The sequence below is a fragment of the Eumetopias jubatus genome, unplaced genomic scaffold (assembly GCF_037043125.1).
Source record: "Eumetopias jubatus isolate StellerSeaLion01/CBP00866 unplaced genomic scaffold, mEumJub1_p1.0 scaffold_2, whole genome shotgun sequence".
In the NCBI taxonomy this organism is placed as follows: domain Eukaryota; kingdom Metazoa; phylum Chordata; class Mammalia; order Carnivora; family Otariidae; genus Eumetopias; species Eumetopias jubatus.
In genome coordinates, this window is record NW_028274808.1 from 50,284,589 (window position 1) to 50,307,398 (window position 22,810).

General features: G+C 34.9%; 1 protein-coding gene across 4 annotated transcripts in view; it reads left to right on the forward strand.

The window, feature by feature from the left end:
* Window positions 1-22,810, forward strand: part of FZD3 (frizzled class receptor 3) — an 87,231-nt gene that overhangs the window by 35,739 nt on the left and 28,682 nt on the right. The window contains exons 4-6 of one of the 4 annotated variants that reach the window (XM_088021438.1): window positions 2,915-2,959; window positions 10,200-10,209; window positions 16,322-16,326. The exons of the other annotated variants lie outside the window; for them this stretch is intronic. Coding sequence (XP_087877564.1) covers window positions 2,915-2,959; window positions 10,200-10,209; window positions 16,322-16,326 — 60 coding nt within the window. The remainder of the gene's footprint in view (window positions 1-2,914; window positions 2,960-10,199; window positions 10,210-16,321; window positions 16,327-22,810) is intronic. 4 annotated transcript variants of the gene reach the window in all.

Sequence of the window (22,810 nt, forward strand, 5' to 3'; positions counted from 1 at the left end):
TTGTTCATTCATTTTGTTTCCCATACTTGGCTTCAGGCATCTTTGTGATTTATTTACTTATTTTGGGGGGAACCTTTTATTAGTTCAAGTTAGGAAATCTCTTGGCTTTTTTTTTTTTTAATTGAAGTTTTCCTAAACCTAATGAAGGAACTGTTTTTCACACTAACACCTCATGGATTAACAGTACTCATATACAGACACTGTTGTTGTTTTTAATTTCCTGCAGTATGTATTTTTTTTCCCCCAGAGTTCATATTAACCTTTTTCTTCACAGTAGTTCAGAGGCTGTTCTGGAAGATAGTGCAGGTACGATTAAAGCTTTATTTTGTGTGTGATCCTTTTAGTTCCCTTGTGACTCCTGCTTTTCAATCTTGTTTAAGTAATAGATGTTGAATTAAATCTGGCTTATTTAAGGGGCACCTGGGTAGGCTAAACGTCTGCCTTTGGCTCAGGTCATGGTCCCAGATCGAGCCCCACGTTGGGCTCCCTGCTCAGCGGAAAGTCTGTTTCTCCCTCTTCCTCTGCCTCTCTCTCTCACTGCTCTTTCTCTCTAAATTAAATAGAAATAAAATCTTTAAATCTGGCTTGTTCAAAAAAAAAGAAAATGCTGTAGGGATGGGCACCTGGGTGGCTCAGTCAGTTGAGGGTCCTCTGATTCTTGATTTCAGCTCAGGTCATGACCTCAGGGTTGTGGGATGGAGCCCTGCACCAGACTCCATAGGGAGTCTGCTTAAGAGTTTCTTTCTCCCTCTCCCTCTGCCCCTCCGCCCCCCCCCAAAAAGAAGAAGAAAGTGCTGTAAATATGAACTCTTAATTGTATAAACTTCATTGTGGTTAAAACCTATTACCTTACTTGATATCCACGACAGTCTTACGAAATAGATAGTATGGCTTCATTTCTGCCACTTTAATGGGAAGAAGTTGAAGCAGTAAGAAATAATATGGCTTACACAGAGTCACATTAACAAAGTGTATCAGGGGTCAGCAATCTATAGCCCACTGACAAACGATAGGGCCAGCCATGTAGGTTGGATTTTTTTTTCTTTTTTAATTGCGATGAAATATCCCCATTAAATGATAACTATAAGATACCATTTTAACCATTTTTAAGTGTATTGTTCTTTGGCATTAAATACATTCACATTGTTGTGCAGCCATCTCCATCTCCAGAAACTTTTTTATCTTCTTAAACTAAAACTCTGTACCCATCAATCAATAACTCCCATTCTTCCCTGCCTTCCAGCCTCTGGCAGCCATCATTCTACTTTATGTCTCTATGAATTTGGCTAGTCTAGGTACTTCATATAAGTGGAATCATAAAATATTTGTCCTACTTTATGATTTTTAAATATTTTTAATTTTAATTTAATTTAATTTTTAATATTCAAATTAGATAAATATGTTGCCTGTGACTTCCTAGCACCAAATTCAATTAGAATTTTTATATTAGTTTTAATTCAGAATTTTACTTTAGAGGAATCTTCTACAGACTTGTAAATTGAGCACCAGAGATATTAAATTCCTATTTGAAGTCATATCCACATGTACTTGAACAAGATTTGCTATCACTGAGAATACCTAAAAGAATACCTAGCAGGCTCTGATAATAATTCCTAATGAGAAGTTTTTTAAGTGTATTAAGCAATGATGTTATCCTTAGAGTAGCCTCCTCAGGTAACTTAAAGAACATAGTATTTGAATATGTTTGCTTTAAAATCGGTAAGGTTACTTAATAGTCATCTTGCATATTACTGAAGTTTTCAAATATTTAAAAAATGGGTTTGTGAAGTAGTTGATCACATTGTTTTAGAGTACTAATTGGATTTAATGCAAATTGCATGTATTTAATTAATTTGAAGAAAAATGGGCTGATGTAGTCTTCTAAAATATTTTAAATACTTTATACCAACTGTTTATTTAGCAAGAATGCTTTTTAAAAATATTAAATAATACTTGAGAGAGTAATATTTGTTGCCTGAATCCAGAATTATGAAATATAGCCTGAGTTTTCAGAATAATGCATATTTTACAGCTTATAATCAGTAGGGTTTATTCCTAGAATATGTTTCCATTTTACATATTATTTAAAGAACACAGTAGTTTTCCAGGTACTTGAGGAGTTGTGTTTTTTTTCTTTAAAAATAATTCCCTATACTTATTTAGTGCCCTCTAAGAGGCTTAAAGCATTTTATAGAAGTGTTAAAAGTCTCAAAGAGTTAAAGTCTCAAAAATTGTTAATATTTCTAGAAAACTATTTGAATATAATATATTGGTTTAAAAATGAGCTTTAAAGTCATAGGCTGGGTTTATGTCCTGCCTCTAATAGTCTGAGCCTCAATTCCTTATGTAAAACACAAGAAATAATATGTTAAACATAATAACATCTACCTCATGGGTATGAAGATTAAATGTGATAATAAATTTAAACCTTGTAGTAGAGTGCCTTGCACAAAGAAAATTTTCAATATTCTGTTGTTGCAAGTACATAATTACTGAGGTTTGAAGGAGGATCATTCCCATCCTTCACTTTTTTCTTCTAAACATTGATTTTCGAAAGAAAACGTTTCCTTTCCTAAAGTGCTTCTTCATTTTTTTCATCTCTTCCATCCATCTAATTCAGTGCTCTATGTCCCAAGGAATTTTGATTCTAGAACCTGTGTTTCAGTAATAGAAATATGTTACCATAATACAAGCAGCTTAGCTGAGACTGTCACATTCACATTTAGAGCCATTTGTAGAATTCTGAAAAAAAAATCATTTTTATAGAAAACAAACAAAAAATATTGTTTGTATTCTTTCAGTCACACAAGGGAACCCGTCTGTTATTTATCTAGTCTTGATCCAGAAAAATACAAAAATAGCAGAATAATGTCAAATCTAATTTGTTATGATTTTAGCTTCATTTTCTGATGAGTGCTTCCATGCAATTCCAAAAGGGATCAGCAATGTGTATGAAAGGATCATGGGAGAAATGGGTATATTTTACATTTCCCACATGAGCAACAGTGAGTAATTCTGTGTAAATATATAGTACTACTAATCTTTTTTTTTTCTGCTGCTAATTTTTAAAGTGGTAAATATGTTGCCTGTGACTTCCTAGCACCAAATTTCCTCAAATTTGTTCAGTGTCTATAATACAGGAAAAGAGTGGGAATTCCCTGAAAAAAAAATATTCTAAATCAGGGGTGCCTCGATGGCGCAGTAGGTTAAGCATCCACCTCTTACTTTCAGCTCAGGTCGTGATCTCAGGGTTGTGAGATCAAGCCCTGCATTGGGCTCCATGCTTAGCGTGGAGTCTGCTTATGACTCTCTCTTCCTCTCCCTCTTCCCCTCCCCCCCCAAAATAAATAGTCTTTTTAAAAGATTTTATTTATTTGATAGAGATAGAGAGAGCATGAGCAGGGAGGAGAGGAAGAAACTGCCTCCCCACGAGCAGGGAGCCTGATGCGGGGCTCGATCCCAGGACCCTGGGATCATGACCTAAGCCGAAGACAGGCACTTAACTGAGCCACGCAGGTGCCCCAAATAAATAAATTTTTAATATATATATATATTCTAAAACTCTTGTAGGAAAATATAAAATATATAAATAGAACATTAAAGAATATTAATAAAATATTAATACTATTATGTATAGGTTGTAAAATCCTGTCACATGGCACTTTTGGATAAAGTATATTAAAACCTACAAGTTGCTGTCTTTCTGGCTTCTGTTACACAGAAATAGCCCAAGTCATGAGTTCAGTGTAAGTCTTATGTGTAGACATATCTGCTGTCCAAATGGTTAACACCTTTTTAGGAAAAATGTAGTTGCCACAGTCTACAGCAGGGCATAGCAAACTTTCCATAAAAGGTCAAATAGTAAATATTTTAGGCTTTGCTGGCTATATATATACATATGTATATGTATATACATATATATGTATATATATGTATATATATGTATATATGTATATATATATGTATATATGTATATATATGTATATATATATATATATTTTTTTAAAAACTACTTAACTCTGCTGGTGTAATACAAAAGCAGGCATAGACAGTATATAAACAAATGAAGTTCTAGTAAAGCTTTATTTACAAAAACAGAATTGTGGCAAAGTTGGTCTGCAGGCTGTAGTTTGCCAGCCCCTGATCTATAGCAAGCATTATTCTATATCACCTTTGATATTTATAACAATGAATGGTGACCTGTGGTGTTTTTCTGTCCCATGTAAATTGTCACTGTTTCATTCTCATTACAGCTTTTGAGAATCATTATTTTATTGAACTGCAAAATGGCATTAAAAATATTCAGTGCAGGGGCACCTGGCTGGCTGAGTTGTTAGAGCATGTGACTTTTTAATTTTTTTAAGATTTTATTTATTTATTTGACAGAGAGAGGGAGAGTACAAGCAGGGGGAGAGGCAGGCAGAGGGAGAGGGAGAAGCAGGGAGCTGAGCAGGGAGCCTGACTCGGCTCCATCCCAGTACCCTGAGATCATGATCTGAGTGAGCCGAAGGCAGACACTCAACTGACTGAGCCACCCAGGTACCCTGAGCATGTGACTCTTGATCTCAGGTTCGTGAGTTCAAGACCCATGTTGAGTGTAAGTTTACTTAAAAAAAAAAAAATTCAGTATAATCTAGTTCTATTTTATCAGTGTAATAAATACAAATAAATTCTAGTATGTCATTATAATAAAGACATGCCAATAAATCTTACTTCCAGTAGTCTTTGAAGGCATCACTGTACCAATTTAAGAAGAAATAATTTCAGTAGTTTATGGGAATAGTAAAATAGAAAGCAACTTAATGTAATAATCATAGAAGCTTCTAGTTATTAAGTATACTGTGCGCCAGGTCCTGTATTCAGCAAATTTATACACATATCTAATTTAATCCTCAGAATAGCCCAGTAAGTTAGATTGTACTCAATTTTACAAATGCAGAAATTGAGTCTCATGTAATTATACAACTTACCCAAATTCATACATGATAGAGCTGGGATGTGAATTGTCTTTCTGATTCCAAAGCCCACAGTTTTACATCACTTTACACCTCTTCTTATGCAAAACAAACAAAAACAAAAACCCACTTATATGAATGAGTATTTGGGAGACATTCTATTTCTGGCTGTATCTCTGATTAACTTTGTGTCTTTAGACCACTCAGTTTGTAATTTCTTCATCTCTAAAGTTAGGGGATCAGATTGAATAATCTCTAATGTTCTTATCAGTCTAGTATTAAATGAATCTAGAAACTTTTTTCTCATAAGCCACAGTTTTTTTTTTTCCCTTCCTATATAAAATTCATTAATGCAACAACCATTTATTACATATATCTAACATTCGGGCATATTGATAGTTGCTGAGAAAGCAACAGTACTGAAATACAGCTTCTACTCTGAAGGAATTCATTAGCTCAGTAGGAGAAAATCAATATGGAAATCAGGTAATTCTGTGACTAAAGTGAGTTCTTACTCTTTTGTTCCTTTAAAAAAATACGGAGAAATCTAGTGAAAACATTTTAGATATGATATGGATTATTTTATAGCTAAAAATACAAGTTGTTTAGTAAATATACAAAGATTAATTTAGAAGAGTACATTTATTCTTCCAGCATGTCCAATGAAAATTTTTCATAGCCAAGTTAAAATATGTCTCTTTATAAGTTGAGTAGGGAAATGCTTCCTGAGGTCTTAAAGTTTAAAAGTGACCAGATAGGGCGCCTGGGTGGCTCAGTTGGTTAAGCGACTGCCTTCGGCTCAGGTCATGATCCTGGAGTCCCGGGATCGAGTCCCACATCGGGCTCCCTGCTCAGCAGGGAGTCTGCTTCTCCCTCTGACCCACTTCCCTCTCGTGCTCGCTATCTCTCATTCTCTCTCTCTCCAATAAATAAATAAAATTGTAGAAGTGACCAGTTAATCACTTTAACAGTTTCTTAGATAAATGTTTTATCATCTTAACCCTCAAATAAAATATAGCACTTCAAACTCAAAGGGTAACTATGGAAAAATTAAAATAAGTGATGTCTTAAATTTACCACCAAATACAAGCACTATGCATGCAAATACATGTTCCTATGTGAACATTACAGTATTATTTTGCATAGCTGATAGAAAGAGAATGTTGGCTATAATTCGAAAGCCCAAATTTTTGACTACTTGCTTACAGTGATTTTTGCAAAGCAATGTGTGTGTGTCCATTAATCTATCTAGAGGATTTCCTCTTGCCCTCTTTAACAAGAGAAAGGCCAAAAGGAACTGCCTTATAAATTTTACCCAAGGTCGACTTCTGGTCTTCTGAGGTTTACTTGCACCATAATTGGAGAAAGTGAGTGAAGATCTGAAAATGATAGCTCTTCTACCTAAGGCCTAAGACTGAGCCTTCATAAACTACCCTTCTCTATGCTTATTTTCTTCCAGATTCCTTCCTAATTCTAAAAGCCCTTCCAATGGAAGGGACACATCAGCAAGGGAAAAAAGAGAAAGAGGGTTATTAGAGTTTTCACCCAATCCTTTTCAGTTATTTTCCTTCTCCTACAAAATGTTCATCTGTTGGTACAGTGGTTTATTTGTCCTCTCTGGATTCCACTTTGTTCTTGGCCCATATCAGACACCTTTCTGTAGAGGTAGAACCAGGAGGTGAGACTTGAGCTCCCTCAAAAATTAAAAAGTGCCATGTACAGATACCAATATGCTCAAAATAACTCACTTTTCAGATTAGCTGGCTTGCTAGGTTGGAGGATGTTTCCCAAGACTTCTATAAAATAAACTGATGACCAGTGCATGTTGGATGCTTCTCCTGGAAGGCTGTTTTCTGGAATACCTGCAGACTTCTCTTCCTTACCAGTAGTTATGTGTTAATGGTGTTTATTATGTCTATCTAAATTCATTATGTTTATCTCGAACCTGTTTATGTTAAGTAGTATGTGTTACTTCAGTATGGAATTGAATTAAATATTAGGTAAATCAGTGAAAATGGATTGGAAAAGAACGCATTCTTTTTTTTTTTTAAGATTTATTTATATTAGAGAGGGAGATACAGGGTGAGTGGGGGGAGGGGCAAGGGAGAGAGAATCCTTAAGCAGATTCCCTGCTGAACAGGGAGCCCAACACAGGGCTCTATCCCAGGACCCTGAGATCATGACCTGAGCCAAAATCAAGAGTAGGACGCTTAACCAACTGAGCCACCCAGGTACCCCAAGAAAGCATTATTTTCAGGAAAAGTTGATTGCTTTGGAAAGATTTGATGAAATCAAGTTGTTTTTTAAAAAGATTATTATTGAAGTTAATATAGGGAAGATGAACTGTTAAAGATCTGGTTGAGGAGATTTGTAAAAATCTAGAATTTGCACATAGATTGCTTTATGAGTATTTGAATGCTACGTTTACTTTAAAGAAATAAAGTGGAAATCACAGATGGTGATAAGCTTGTAGCATGTAAGAAAAAAATGAATTATTAGCAGATGAGCAATTAAAGAAAAAGCCTCGACCTTACATTGGATATTTAACTATTTTAAGTTCAAATAAATATTTTGTGTGTGTGTGTGATTTTTTTTTTTAATACTAACGACCTGCCTGATCATGTCAAATGTGTAATCTTCCACTTTATGTCCTTTAGTGAATCACAAATATTCCCCATCAGTGACTTTTATGGACTATGTTAAGGTCATTGAGTTCACTAATATTTTGTAAGTTTGCTAAAGAGCTCTGAGAAGTTTGTCTTAAAGTAGAGCATTAGCAAAATTAAAAATATGCTCCGCTTTCTAATGACAATAAGACTTCTGACAATATGTCTGAATGGAAGCATCAACAATTAAAGCCTGAACCAATGAAATCTGGGAAGAACACATTATTTGAGACATCACAGATCTTACATGACTTAAGAGAGATCTCCAAGTGGTTCCCCACTTCAAAAATAATTACGAATTGGAGCCAGCACATAAGGAGTTAGGGCTGGTCAAATCGGGGCTCTCATGCCGACGGAAGGCAAGGGTTGCCTGAGGTGTGGTGGTTGGTGGTGGAAATTGAGACCTGGGCCAGCTGGGAATTTAATGTTAACACAGGGAGTCAGGTACTCTCTTGTGAGCCTAGGTCACCAGGGGCAGAGGTTGAAGTGTTAGCAAGTTAATTATACCTCCTGGCAATCAGCAGAAGCAAATTCTTTCTGCAGGATCCCCACTGATTGATAACCAAAGAGCTCACAATATAATGTTACCAAACACATGAGAAAACAAGCCCCTATGACTGAGAGTCATTGGATAGAACAACATCAAACTTAGAACTACAGATACTGAAATTGTGAGATACTGAATAAGCATGTAATATTTATAGGAATAGCAGATATAGTCACAAAGATTACCAATCTCCAAGAAACTACATGGAATAAATGTTTTTCTGAAAATTAGATGTCTAGAAACATAATTTTTGAAATAGAAACTCAGTGGATTTCTGAAATGCAAAACCACAGTTTAGACTGCTGTTTGAAGAGAAATTTAATGAACTAGTGTATGTAGGTGAAAATAAAGTTATCCAGAATGCAGCAAGAGAGACAAGGAAAATATGAAAGTAACGTTAAGAGAAATGGAGGACAGAATGAAAAGTCCTAAAAAGAGGTTAATTAGAGCCCGAGGAGTGAGTTCCTTGAGGAGAAAATGGAGATAATGCAGAAGAGATAATATTTAAGGAGATAATGGCTGCAAATTTTCCAAAACTGCTAACATGCGAATCCACAGATCAGGGAGGTACTGTATAGCCCTAGCAGGATAAATAAAAAGAAATCAACACTTCTGTGAAATTTTGGGGGAAAAACAGAGACAAAAATCTTGAAAACAGTCCAAAGAAAGGACAGATCAACAAAAACAACAACAACAAAAAAGACCAACAGAACTATAGAGTCCTCAACAACGAGAGCTAGAAGACAGTATAATATTATCTCTAAAATATGGAGAGAAAAAAATTTCAACCAGAATTTTGCACCTTGTGAAACTTGTGGTAAACATGGAGATGCACTGCCAGATCCCCTTCAAAAAAAGACTTACTCCTCAGTTGCGGCAAGTGTGATTAGCAGACACCCTTCAGCTGCAGAGAACTGCCTTCTCTGACTTCCTGCCCTTCCTGGGATGGCCTGCAACTAGCAATTGCTGGACGGGCTAAGAAGGCCTGGCTATTGGCCCAACATGGGACCTTTGGAAGGTCATTATTTGCTCCAGGGCTCCCTACCAGTTTGTGGAGGCTTATCTGAGAATTCATGGCAGGCAAGCCACTTATTCCTTTGCGCAGCCCTGCTTCCACCCTTTTCCTTCACAGATGTCTTCCTTATAAACATCTTGTACCCAGAATTCATCTCTGCATCTTCTGGAGAATTCAACGTGTTCTCAAGAACAAGAATGAAATGAAGCCATTTCCATAAAAACAACAAATGAGAATCTATCACCAAGAGACTTGCACTAAAGGCATTTCTAAAGGTTTTATTTCAAGATTCTTCTTGAAAATGATCTCTGGAGGATAGTAGGAGATGAAAGAAAGAATGATGAGGAAATAAAATTGTATGTATATAAAGCTGAACAAATACTGTTTCTGTAAAATGTTAATAAAAATACATAACTTAGGGTTTTAAAATATATACCTAAAATCCAGTAGAAAAAAAGGACAAATGTATATATAGACCAGAATTGGATTAATGCTTCAAGTCAATGACTTGCATCAGAAATTAATTAATGGAGCCACCTGGGTTAAGCGGATTTTGGCTTAGGTCATGATCTCAGGGTGATGAGATCAAGCCCACCTTGTGCTCTGCACTGGGTATGGAGCCTGCTTAAGATTCTCTCTCTCTTCCTCTACTCCCCACCCCATCCTGCTGTGCTCTCTCTCTCTCTAAAAAAGTAAATCAATCAATGGTGAGCTAGAATCCCTGATAAAATGCCCTCCTCCCTCCACCCTTTTTTTTGGCTTCTCTCCATCATAGGCTTCTTGCACTTTAGGATTTTTTTTTCTTTGTTTTTTTAATTTAATTTTTTGAATAGATGATGTCTTAGCATGATTTATAATGTTAAAAATATATAGTGAAAAGCATTATTTCTACTTACATTCTTCATATTCTAAATTTTCACCCCCTCTTTATAGTTACTTGTATATATTTGCAGAATTTCTTTTTCCATGAGACTGTTTTGAGAAATAAAAGTCCTAAGATACTTAAAGCTCAGCACACAGTAAGAAGTCACTAAATTTAATTCCCTTCTTTCCTTAACCATTTTATGACCCTTAAGACCCAGAAAGCATAATTAACCATGTATTTTGCTGCAAGATGTCATAACTTTTGCTTTATACCTGTAAATGTAAATTAGAACTGTAAAACCATATTTCACGCATGTCATAATCTTAATGAAAACTTAAAAGAGCTATCCTAGCCTTGGCCTAAAACGAATTGAAAAGGAAAAAAATTTTTAAAGTGAATATGATTAATAGAAACTCATGCTTTTTGGAAAGTTATTCTGGAGTTTCAGAATATATTCAAGAAATTAAAAAGTTTGGTTGTGCCTATTTTTTTCCAAAATGAAAAGTTGTATTAGTTTATGTATTATAAAAATGTGAGATCGGGGCACCTGGCTAGCTCAGTCAGTGGAGTACACAACTTTTGATCCTGGGGTTGTGGGTTCAAGCCCCACATTGGGTGTAGAGATTACTTTATAAAAAACCAAAATCTTAAAAAAAAAAAGTGAGATCAGTTTTTTCAAATTGAGGTATAATTGACAGTAGATTCTGGTGTACAGCATCATGATTCAATGTTTGTATATATTGTGAAAGGATCACCACAATAGTTAACATTCATCACCATACATAATTATAAACAATTTTTTCTTGTGATGAGAATTGTTAAGATTTACTCTTTCAGCTTCCAAATAATGCGATACCATATTATTAACTGTAGTCACCATTGCTGTACATTACATCCCCATGACTTTTTATTTTGTAACTGGAAGTTTGTACCTTTTGACCCCCTTCACCCATTTCTTAACTACCAGTCTGTTCTTTGTACCTGTGAGCTTGGTTTTGTTGTTGTTGTTTGGATTCCACATATAAGTGAAATCATATGTTATGTGTCTTCCTCTGTTTGACTTTTTTTATTTAGCATGATGCTCTCAAGGTTCATCCATACAGTCACAAATGGCGAGATTTTGTCCTTTTTCATGGCTGACTAATATTTGTGTGTATGTGTGTTTGTGTGTATGTGTGTACACATACCACATTTTCTTTATCCATGGACACAGGTTGTTTCTATATCTTTTTTTTTTTTAAAGATTTATTTATTTGAGAGAGCGAGAATGAGAGAGAGAGAGAGTACATGAGAGGGGGGAGGGTCAGAGGGAGAAGCAGCCTCCTTTGCTGAGCAGGGAGCCCGATGTGGGACTCGATCCCGGGACTCCGGGATCATGACCTGAGCCGAAGGCAGTCGCTTAACCGACTGAGCCACCCAGGCGCCCTGTTTCTATATCTTGATACTGTAAATCATGCTGCAGTGAACAAGAGGGTGCATATATCTTTTCAAGTTAGTGTTTTCATATTCTTTTGAGAAATACTCAGAAGTGGAATTGCTGGATCATATGGTAGTTCTATTTTTAAGTTTTTGAGGAACTTCCATACTGTTTTCCTTTGTGCCTGTACCACTTTACATTCCCACCAGCAGTGAACAAGGGTTTCCTTTTCTCCCACCCTTGCTGACACGTTCTTATCTTTTTTTTTAAGATTTTATTTATTTATTTGAGAGAGAGAGCACAAGAGGGGGTAGGGTCAGAGGGAGAAGCAGATTCCCTCCTGAGCAGGGAGCCCGATGCAGGACTCAATCCCAGGACTCCGGGATCATGACCTGAGCCCAAGGCAGTCGCTTAACCAATTGGGCCACCCAGGCACCCTCTTCTTTTTGATAATAGTCCAGCAGGTGTGAGGGGTGGTATTGTGGTTTTGATTTTCATTTCCCTGGTATCAGTGATGTTGAGCATCTTTTCATGTACCTGTTGGCCATCTGTAGGTCTTCTTTAGAAAACTGTTCAGATCTTCTGCTTATTTTTAAATTAGATTGTTTTGCTCTTAAGTCATATGAGTTATTTATTTTAAATATTAATCCCTTATCAGCTCTATGATTTGCAAATATTTTCTCCCATTCAGTAAGTTGCTTTTTCCTTTTGTTGATGGTTTCCTTTGCTATACAGAAGCTTTTAAGTTTGACGTAGTACAACTTGTTTAGTTTTGCTTTTGTTAACTTTTGCTTTTGATGTCTGATCCCCAAACTCATCGCCAAGACCAATGTCAAGGAGCTTACTGCCTGTGTTTTCTCCTAGGAGTTAAATGGTGTCAGATCTTACATTCAAGTCCTTAATCCATTTTGAATTAATTTTTGTGTATGGTTTAAGATAGTGGTCTAGTTTCATTCTTTTGCATGTGATTGTCTAGTTTTCCTGTCACTGTTTATTGAAGAGACTATCCTTTCCCCATTGTATATTCTTAACTCCTTTTTTGTCAGTTAATTGACCATGTATACATGGGTTTATTTCTGGGCTCTCTTCTTTGTTCTGTTGATCTCTGTGTCTGGTTTTATGTCAATACTATACTGTTTTGATTGCTGAAGCTTTGTAATATAGTTTGAAATCAGGGAACGTGATGCCTTCAGCTTTGTTCTCCTTTCTCAAGATTGCTTTGGCTATTCACGGTCTTTTGTGGTTCCAAACAAATTTTAGGATTACTTGTTCTATTTCTATGAAAAATGCCATTTTCCAATCCCATCTCTTCCTGGGATTCTCCTTTAGTTCCCAGTAAATAGACCAAAGAAATACATCAGGTGAGGTTTTTGTTTTGTTGGTTTTTGTTTTGATAGGGATTGCATGTCTATAGATTTCTTCGGGTAATATGTACACTTTGACTATTAATTTTTCCAATACATGGGCACAAAATACCTTTCTTTGTGTCTTGTATTTCTTTCATTAATGTCTTATTTTCTTAATCTGTAAATCGTGAGATTGCAGAACAATTTTGAGGAGTTTCACAGTACTCATTTCTGAACATGATCTATCCCCTAAATAGTTTTTGTAAGGCTGAGTAAGTTGATCTGCTGTGGTAATGCTTGGCAAAGTCTAAACCATGTTTTCTGTTTCATTATTTTATACTTAATAACAAACAAATTTATTTTCTTCAGTTTATATTTGGGAGAGAGAATGGAACTTTTCAGAATGATTTACCCTTTATTTTGAGGGGGAACTAGTTTATTTTTTTAATTTAAAAGAGAAAGAATTATGGGGCGCCTGGGTGGCTCAGTCATTAAGCGCCTGCCTTCGGCTCAGGTCATGGTCCCAGCGTCCTGGGATCGAGTCCCACATCGGGCTCCCTGCTTGGTGGGAAGCCTGCTTCTCCCTCTCCTACTCTCCCTGTTTGTGTTCCCTCTCTCGCTGTCTCTCTCTCTGTTAAAAAATAAATTTAAAAAATCTTTAAAAAAAAAAAAAGAATTATGCTTTTCACAAGATGAATGAGCATCATTTAATTGTGAAAGAAGATTAGAATTCTTTATGTGCATCAAGATTAAGAATAAATTCTACAAAATTTTTTAATTATTTGTTTCACAGTTATTGCATACATATTGTAAAGTATATGTAGTGTACTTTTCCATTTTCTAGTTATTTCTGATTTGTAAGACTAAAGTGACATCAGAGTGGTGATTATTTTTTCCATTAGGTATAATTTGGATGAAAATTCAAGGTAGTGTCCTTTGTTAATTAAATGTAACTTCTGAAGAAATGAAATTTTCTATTTCTATTTCTATTCCATAATGCCATCAAAACAAAGAAATAGGATACAATGAGATAACTATTATTTTTGTTTTCATTTTAAATTCTTGAATTTTGGCTTTAAGCCAAATTACATTTGTAAATGTAAATTACTAACTAGCTCTCTATTTATGCTACGTAGTATACTTTAATTTTAAAACTATTGCCTCCCTGAGGGGAACAAAGTATTGTAATTATAGGATCCTTGATTTCCTTTTTTGTCTTTTCTTTTTAAAAGGTATTATAAATGTGTCTGACATACAGATATGTATAAAGAATAATACATCAAATATCAGTAGATTTGCCAACCACTTAATAAGGAAAACACTAACAAAACCTCAGGTCTCCCTGACTGAACCTCTTTTCTAAACTATCATTATTTAGAACTTGGTGTTTTTGTGTATTTATTTATGTATTTACTCACATGTATTTTTTCCTGGATTATATACAGTATTAGTTTATTTTAAAACTATAGTGTCAGGGCACCTGGGTGGCTCAGTCGTTAAGCATCTGCCTTTGGCTCGGGTCATGATCCCAGGATTCTGGGATCAAGCCCCGCATCAGGCTCCCTGCTCGGCCGGGAAGCCTGCTTCTCCCTCTCCCACTCCCCCACTTGTGTTCCCCCATCTCGCTATCTCTCTCTCTGTCAAATAAATAAATAAAAATCTTAAAAAAAAAAAAGCACAACTCAGTCTTAAAAAATATATTACAAAAAAAACTATAGTGTCAAAACTGTAAGCATTTTTTGCAGCTTTTGTCATACATGTCTGTGAGACATGGTAATATGTATGTGTTTATTTGCTTTCTCTGCTGTTCAATATTCTATTGTATAAATACATCACATTAGTTTATTTTACAGTGGATATTTAGATTGTATCTTGTTTTTCCTCTTTATAAATAATTCTGCTATGAATACTCTTGTTCATCCATTTGAGTTTCTCTAGAATATATACCTAAAAATGGAATTATTGGGTCATAAGATAATGTGATTCTTCGGCTTTACTAAGATATTGCTGAATTGCTTTCCAGAATGGTTGTACCAATTTAGAACCCCATATGAAAGTACAGAGAGTTCCCATTGTTCTACATCCTCACCATCACTTGGTATCATCACACTTTTTAATTTTTGCCAGTCTTATTGGCAATCATCATTGCTATTTTAATTTGTATTTTCCTGATGTGGGATTTTCCCAAATTCCCTAATTTGTATTGCTGGTGAGATTGAACCTCTTTCTTATGTTTATTAGCTAATTAGATTTCCTCTTCTGTGAATTGCATTTTTTATAGACACATACAAATATGCACACATATATTTTGGATTATACTTCTTTGTCAGTTTATGCAATACAGATATCTAACTTGGCTTTTTACTTTTTTTAATGGTGTCTTTTGAGCTGAAGTTTAAAAATTTAATGTCTATATTATCCATTTTTTCTTTGTTTTTTTATGTATTTTAAGAAATCTCTAGCTGAAGGTCATAAAAACTATTCATCTATGTTTTCGTCCAGCAGTTTTAAAGTCCTGCTTTCCAGATTTGGATTTTTAAACTGTAGAATATATTTTTGTATCTGTTGTGCAGGGGGAAATACCATTTTTAAATATGTAGATATCCAATTAGCATTATTTATTGACTAGTCTTTTATCTATTGATCTGTAATGCTGCCTCTGTCGTATATCAGGTTTGTATATGTGAAACTTATTTCACTATTCCATGGTTTTCTATGCTTATCTTAATTTTCTATCATTGTCTTAATTACTGTCTAATTACCATAAGTCTTTATATCTGATGGGGCAAGTAGGTGACTTTTCAAAGCAGAATAAAAGGCAGATAAAGTAGTGTATTAAGTGCGCAAAATTTGGAATCAGACCTCCATTCTAAAACTGTTGTCACTTATCAACATGATAGATTCTGCATGAGCCTGATCAACAGTTTATTTTTCTGTGGGCTTTAGGCGACCACAGGCTTAGTATAAGCCAACATTTGTAATAAACCTTTTTAAAAATGAAAGCAAACCAGAGAGAAAATAACATAAAAGAAGGTTATATTAGAGGACATTAAATAAATAATTAAAATGAAAGCAAACCTAATGTGTATCCATTAGTATAGATTCCATTTCATAGGGAAAGTGGCCAAGGACTCTGCAACCTGATTCAGAGCCAAAGTCTCAGAAACAGTAATTGAATTTAGGTCACTACAACAGCCAAAAGTATGGCCTTGATGGTTTTTTTCTTTGCAAGGCTTTTTTCTCCCTTAGCCTGAATAATTTTTTCTATATAAGTAAAAAGAATTTAAGTCCCAGGGTCTTTGGTAGATTTTGGATCTAATTTTGGAAAAACAAAATATGGAAAAATATCTTTCGTGTTATGGTTGAATAAAGTCATATTGCAAAATTCTATTGATTAAAATTAGAGTGGCATTAGAGGAGATCAGTTATTCAGAAGAGAGTGAATGTAGGCATTTCACAGCTAGCCAGGCTGTTGTAGAAAAATTACAGTAATCAAGATACAGGGCTTAGAGTGGGTGCTGATTGTTTCCCATCTCTTCCTGGGATTCTCCTTTAGTTCCCAGTAAATAGACCAAAGAAATACATCAGGTGAGGTTTTTGTTTTGTTGGTTTTTGTTTTTTTTTTTTTGCATTGTTAAGGTGATTTATTTAGCATCAATAGGAATATAGTGTTTTAAAAGGACAATTATAAATGAGAGAATGAAGTTTCTCCTTTGTTTATTTTAATTATACAAGGAACTGAGGTATTTGGTGGGTTTTTTCCTGACAAGAAAAAAAGATTCATAGGCATTCAGTTCATTATAGGACTATTTTTATTTATTTGTTTTTGAAGATTTATTTATTTTAGAGGGAGAGAGCGAGAGAGTGAGCTGGGAGAGGGAGACGATCTCAAGCCAACTCCAAGCTGAGCGCAGAGCCCAATGCAGGGCTTGATCTTACATCCCTGAGATCATGACCTGAGCCAAAAGCAAGAGTCGGACACTTAACCGATTGAGCCACTCAGGCATTACAGGGCTATTTTTAAATAAAAACTGAACATTGTATTCCTTTTCCTTTATTTAAATATTTTTCTTTATGAGCTTTGCCTTTCTAGCTACTACAGATCCTGTTTTACATGATAACTGCCTAAATTTTTTGTGATTTACAGCTTGATAATAATGCATTTTCCTTCTCCTTTCTTTTTCCTTGTTTATAAGGGAAAATTGGTTTCCTAACAGCAATAGCTTGGCCATTCTTTCATAGTGTCTCTGGCTCCAATACTCTTTGCATATGACACGTTCACAAAGCAGGTGTTACTTGAGTTGCTTTTTCATCACTGTATCCTTACCATGGGCAGCGGCTGATTTGTCTTCCCTGGAATTTTGGTTTTAACCAGAACCTTATAATACAAAATATTCTGTGTTACATCCCCTCTGTCCTCCAGTTCTCCTCTGTATTATCATGTCTAATTGAAGATTTTGGTTGTTGCTGCTTTTACTGATTTGTTGTTATCAATTTTTGTTTTTAGCATTCTTTCCCTTTAATTCAAGCATTTCTGTTATGTGGACAGTATTTCTAATTTATGAAAGACAGTACAATGCAGTTTAAAACACTAAAGAAGTTATAAGATATGAGTTCTCACTTAGGATCTCTTTTTATCCCCCTGCCCTTTTCTAGGTAGTCTTGCCCAGTCCCATGTTTTAGACTACATAGCCCAGCTTCATTTCTGAACTCCAGACACACACACGCACACGCACGCACATGCACACACACACACACATATATATGACATTTCCATTTAGAAGTCTACAAGGCATGGAACTTTGTTTTTCTCCTTAAACTTGCTTCTTCCTACATCCCATCCCCAGTTCTTCCCCATTTAGTAAATGATGTCATCATCCAAATGTTGCTCTTACCCAAAATAGGAGCCATTTTTGAGCCCTCTTTTACTCATATACCTCATCACACCCAATCCATCAACTGCTCACCACCTTCATTTCTACCTTAGTCCAAGCCATTTGATATTTCCACAATGGCCTTTAAATTCATCTTCTATTCTTGTTCCTTTACAATTTATTTCCAACATAGTAGCCAGGGTGAACTTTTTAAGACATAAATGAGATCATGTTGTGCCTTCAAACAAAACCCACCGGTGACTTCCTATTACTCTTAGAATAAAATTTATCATTTTTACTATTGCCTGCAGGGCCGTATATAATGTGGTTTCTGCCTACTTCTTTGACTTACTGCCTACCATTCTCCTTGCTTGCTCAGCTCTAGCCACACTGGTCTTCTTGTTATTGTTCTTGAGAGACAACAGATTCGTTCTCTCAGGATTATTGTCATTGCTGTTCCTTCTGCAGAGTAAACTCCAAATCCCTGTTTAAATGTGTTCTTGGAGATGCCTTTTCTCATAATTTTGATCTAAAATATGTGGCCCACGCACACACCACCTCTCAAACCCTATTCCCTACTCTGCTTTAGTTCTGAGTTAATGACTACCTGATATTATAAGATTTTTTTATTTCCTTGTTAATTGACAGCACTCCACCCTCACCCTGCCGCCACCTCTCTCTAGAATGTAAGCTCAGTGGGGCAGAGAAATTTTCTGACTCATTTACTGTTTTATCTCTTGTACCAGGATACAGTAGGCACTCAGTATTTAAGTGACTGAATTAATTAGATATATGACCTTGAGGAAATCAATTCACCTCCCTAGACTTTGATTCCATATATATATATGGATTCCATATATATATATATATATATATATATATGGATTAGACTGTATAAGATCTCTGAAGAAGAGTATTTTAGACTGCAGATGACCAGTCATCTGGAATTGAAGGCAACCTCAAAGTCATTGAGTTCAAGCCTGCTATTTTTTAAATTATTTGACCAAGGTCACATTGCTCAGGGCAGTGCTCTTTTCACATTACATAATACCTCTGATTCTCTGCTCAACTCTGATTAGATCTCCCTCCAGACTTCTTTACGGTTTGACTAGTTTTAATTTTTACGTTCTTGGTCTTCTTCCTCACATTTACAAATAATTGTTTTTCTTCAGTCAGTTATTGTTTTCTCACCATTCACCGAATATAAGCCGACATGATTTGAAGCATGCTTCTCAATGGTCTCATTCTTCCCCTTATCTCCCTCCACTTTTATAGGAACCTTCTCGTTTTTGTGAGGCAGAAGTGTATATAATTACAATTAAAATGTGTGTTAACTAGTATGATAGATTTTTAAATAATGGAAAATAACTTTGGGAGCAAAATTTGACATAATAAAACTTAGAGACTACTTTCTAATTCACCTAGAAAAATTTTCAAGATTAATAGGGTTATAGGTTATAAGGATAGATCTTAGAATTTACCTATTCTAACCCCTCAGTTTTCAGATGAGGAAATTTAAGTATATATAATAGCATTAGAAACACTGGGATAAATGATAAACAGTTGCTTACTTCAGGACTTCTCAGAGCTTTTAATATCTGAATGTGCATGTGAATCTCCAAGGAAGGATTATAATATCCTAATTTTATTTTACCACAGAATATCTTATTATGGACTTTTTAGTATCTTCTGGGACAATAAAGGCCCATATACCACATGTTTGAGCATTTATTAGGTGTCAAGTACAGTTCTAAGTACTTTACATGCTTGAACTCATTTTATATACTACCTATATTCATTTGTTCTTATTACTATGTGAAAATCTGTGTTTAAGAAATAATGTGCCATGGTGGAGAATGCAAGGAAGTCACAAGAAGGGGTCTGTGTGTGTGTGTGTGTGTGTGTGTGTGTGTGTGTGTGTGTGTAAATGTAGAATATAAGTCCTGGGCATTGATTCATTTACAGTTCATCATCATGTTTTCTATCTAGTTGATTATTGATCTGTTCATATAGCTTACTTTAGCTATTTATAATATTCACTATATACTTTCTTTAATATGAATATAATTTTTTATATTTTCTTAGAGCAGTTCATTTGTAGAACATTTACTGATATCTACCATAATCCAGGTTTATGTTGTATCACATGAGCTTTTGGCATTCCATTAATATAATGAACGTTTTCCTGGTTAATATGTTTTGTAAATGTTGATTATATACATATGGTTTTCTCCACTTAAAAAAATTCCAGAATATCAGGAAAAACTGTAAAACATGCTCAGAGGAAAAGCACACCTCCCCATCAATATAACCAGCATTTACATTTTCTATATGTTTTTCTAATATTTTGATAGCTACTCTAGAGATATACATGCTGTTGCCCCCAGCCAGTGAACTATACTTTTTGCTCTTGTGTAGTTCTTTTCCTTGAATTGGGCTGGCGTTTTTACTTGCTTTTGATTAGTAGAATGCAGCAGAAGTGATTCTGCATGACCCTGAGGCTAAGTCATAAGAAGCTTTGCCATTTTTTTCAAGTTTTCTTGGAATGTTTGCTGTGGGAGGAACCAGCCTCAAATAAGTCAGCCTATTCTGAAACCACAAAATGTATGGAATTCCAAAGTAGTCATAAGCTATATGGTAAGGCTGCATGAACAGAGGAAGGGAAGGAGAGTGGGAGAGAGATCCCAGCCAGCTCCCACCTTTTCCAGCAATTGTAGCTGAGATTTCAGGTGTTTGAGTGAAGAAGCCATCTTATATCTATGTCCATCTCAATATTACATTCAGATGATTCCAGCCCCATCTGTCATCCAACTGCAACTATGTGAGAACCCAGGTGAGAGTCACCCAGCTGAGCCCAGTCAACTCACAAAACTGTCAAGATAATAAGTTCCTGTTTTAAGCTGTTAAGTTTTGGTGTGGTTTCATACACAAGAATAGATAACTAGAACAATGTGTAGTGGTAGGTAACAAAACACATCAAAAAGTCATATTTGGTATTATATAAATATAATAGGTATTATAGATAATATAGGTAAATATAGATATATATAATTTTAAAAATATAAATGTGATCATATTTGACATAGCCATGTACACCCAGTAGTGTACTAGAGCTGGCTCACACCAACTCACAAGAGACAGTTGTGTGTATGTCTTTGTGACTCCACAGTAAGTGATATCACACTGGTAACTTGAAAGTGGCATGGTTGGGGTATTTACACTACAAAATTTGTGGATGCTGTAAAACAGGGCTCTCCTCCCTCCAGAAAGCCACTTAAACATTTACAAGCACATTACTGTATCTTCCTTTTTTTCCTTTGTATTACCGTTATTGAATGGCTACTTATTTCATTATTTGGATGTACCCTAATTTATTTTTGAATAATCTCCTATTATTGACCTACTATGTCTTTTTTTTTTAAGATTTTATTTATTTGAGAAAGAGAGAATGAGAGAGAGAGAGCACGAGAGGGGGGAGGGTCAGAGGAAGAAGCAGACTCCCCGCTGAGCAGGGAGCCCAGTGCGGGACTCGATCCTGGCACTCCCAAGTCGCTTAACCAACTGAGCCACCCAGGCGCCCTTGACCTACTATTTCTTTAGAATATAGTTCTTAAAACAGAATTTGTGGCTCAAATGTTGTACACATCTCAATTTTTAGTAAGTATTATGAGATTGTCTATCAGAAATGTTATACCAATTTATATACTGCCCCCAATGGGGATATTTCCTCATAGCCCACCCAACTCTTATTTTTATATTTGGAATGCTCAGACTTAGAAAAATGAAGTTCTCTATTTTTTATTCTTAAAAGTGTTATAAAGATACTATATTCATATGGTTCAAAACCTAAAAGTTAGAAGAGTATATGGGAAAAGGTCTCCCACTTATGCCTGTCTCCCAGCTTCCTAGTGTCCTTCCCAAGGTGACTTGAATGTTTCAAGGAATTTGTATATACTTTCAGAGATGTTTACACATGTACAAGCAAATATATCCTTTTTGTTTTTTACTTGAATGATAGCTACTATACACACTTCTCTATCTTGCTTTTGTCATTTAACAATATATCTTGGAGACTAATACCTAAAACGAAAAGTCTCAGTATTTTTTCTGACCTCATAATATACCATGCACATTGTCTCTAGTATTTTACTATTGCAAACAGTTTTTGTATATCATTTCACATATGTGAATAGATCTGTAGCATAAATTTTTAAAAGAATTGCTTGATCAAAGGGTATAATTTTTTTAGATATAGTTGACATATTAGCTTCATAAAGGATATAATTTTGATAAATATTGCCAAATTGTGTTTTGTGATATATGAATTCATATTCCCATCTGCAATATATGAGAGTATATTTCTCCGCCCATTTGCAAATACAACAAATACTACCAGATTTGGATCTTACCTATCTGATAGGTTAAAAAGTAAAACCATCAAATAATTTTAATTTTTTTAACTGTAAGGGAGCCTGAGCTCTTATATTTGTATTTAATTTCCTATAAACTATACATATATTTTGCCAGTTTTCTTTAAGTAATAAGCTTTTATTTATTTATAGAATTTTATTAACAAACTTAGCCCCTTTATCTGCCATAAATTTGTGAAAATTTTATATCACCCTTTTTACTGTCTTTTGACTTTTAAGGAAGTTTTAGCCATGTAGAAATGTTGGGGTTTTATGTAGTCACATTTATCTGTCTTTACTTTTATGGCTTCTAGATTTTGTGTCATAAGTACAAAGTCATTTGTACTGAGAATATAAGTTTTCATCTTGAACTTTGTGGTTTCTTTTTTGTTGTTGTTTAATTTTTTGTTTAACATTTGAATTTTTGATCTAGGAATTTATCTTAGTAGGACATATGGTATGACTTCAGTGCTATTTTTTCTAGATACCTATCTAGAATCTACTTTTTGAATAATTCCTCTTTTTTCTGAATGATTTGAAATAATCACATATAATAAATACTGAAACTATGCCCTCAGTATTATACAATTTTATTATAGCTCAATTTTACATATTTCTTTATTTGGAGGTGATGCATATGTTTATTACTTGATTGTGGTGATGGTTTTATGGTTGTATGCATACATTGAACTCATCAAATTCTATACATTAAATAT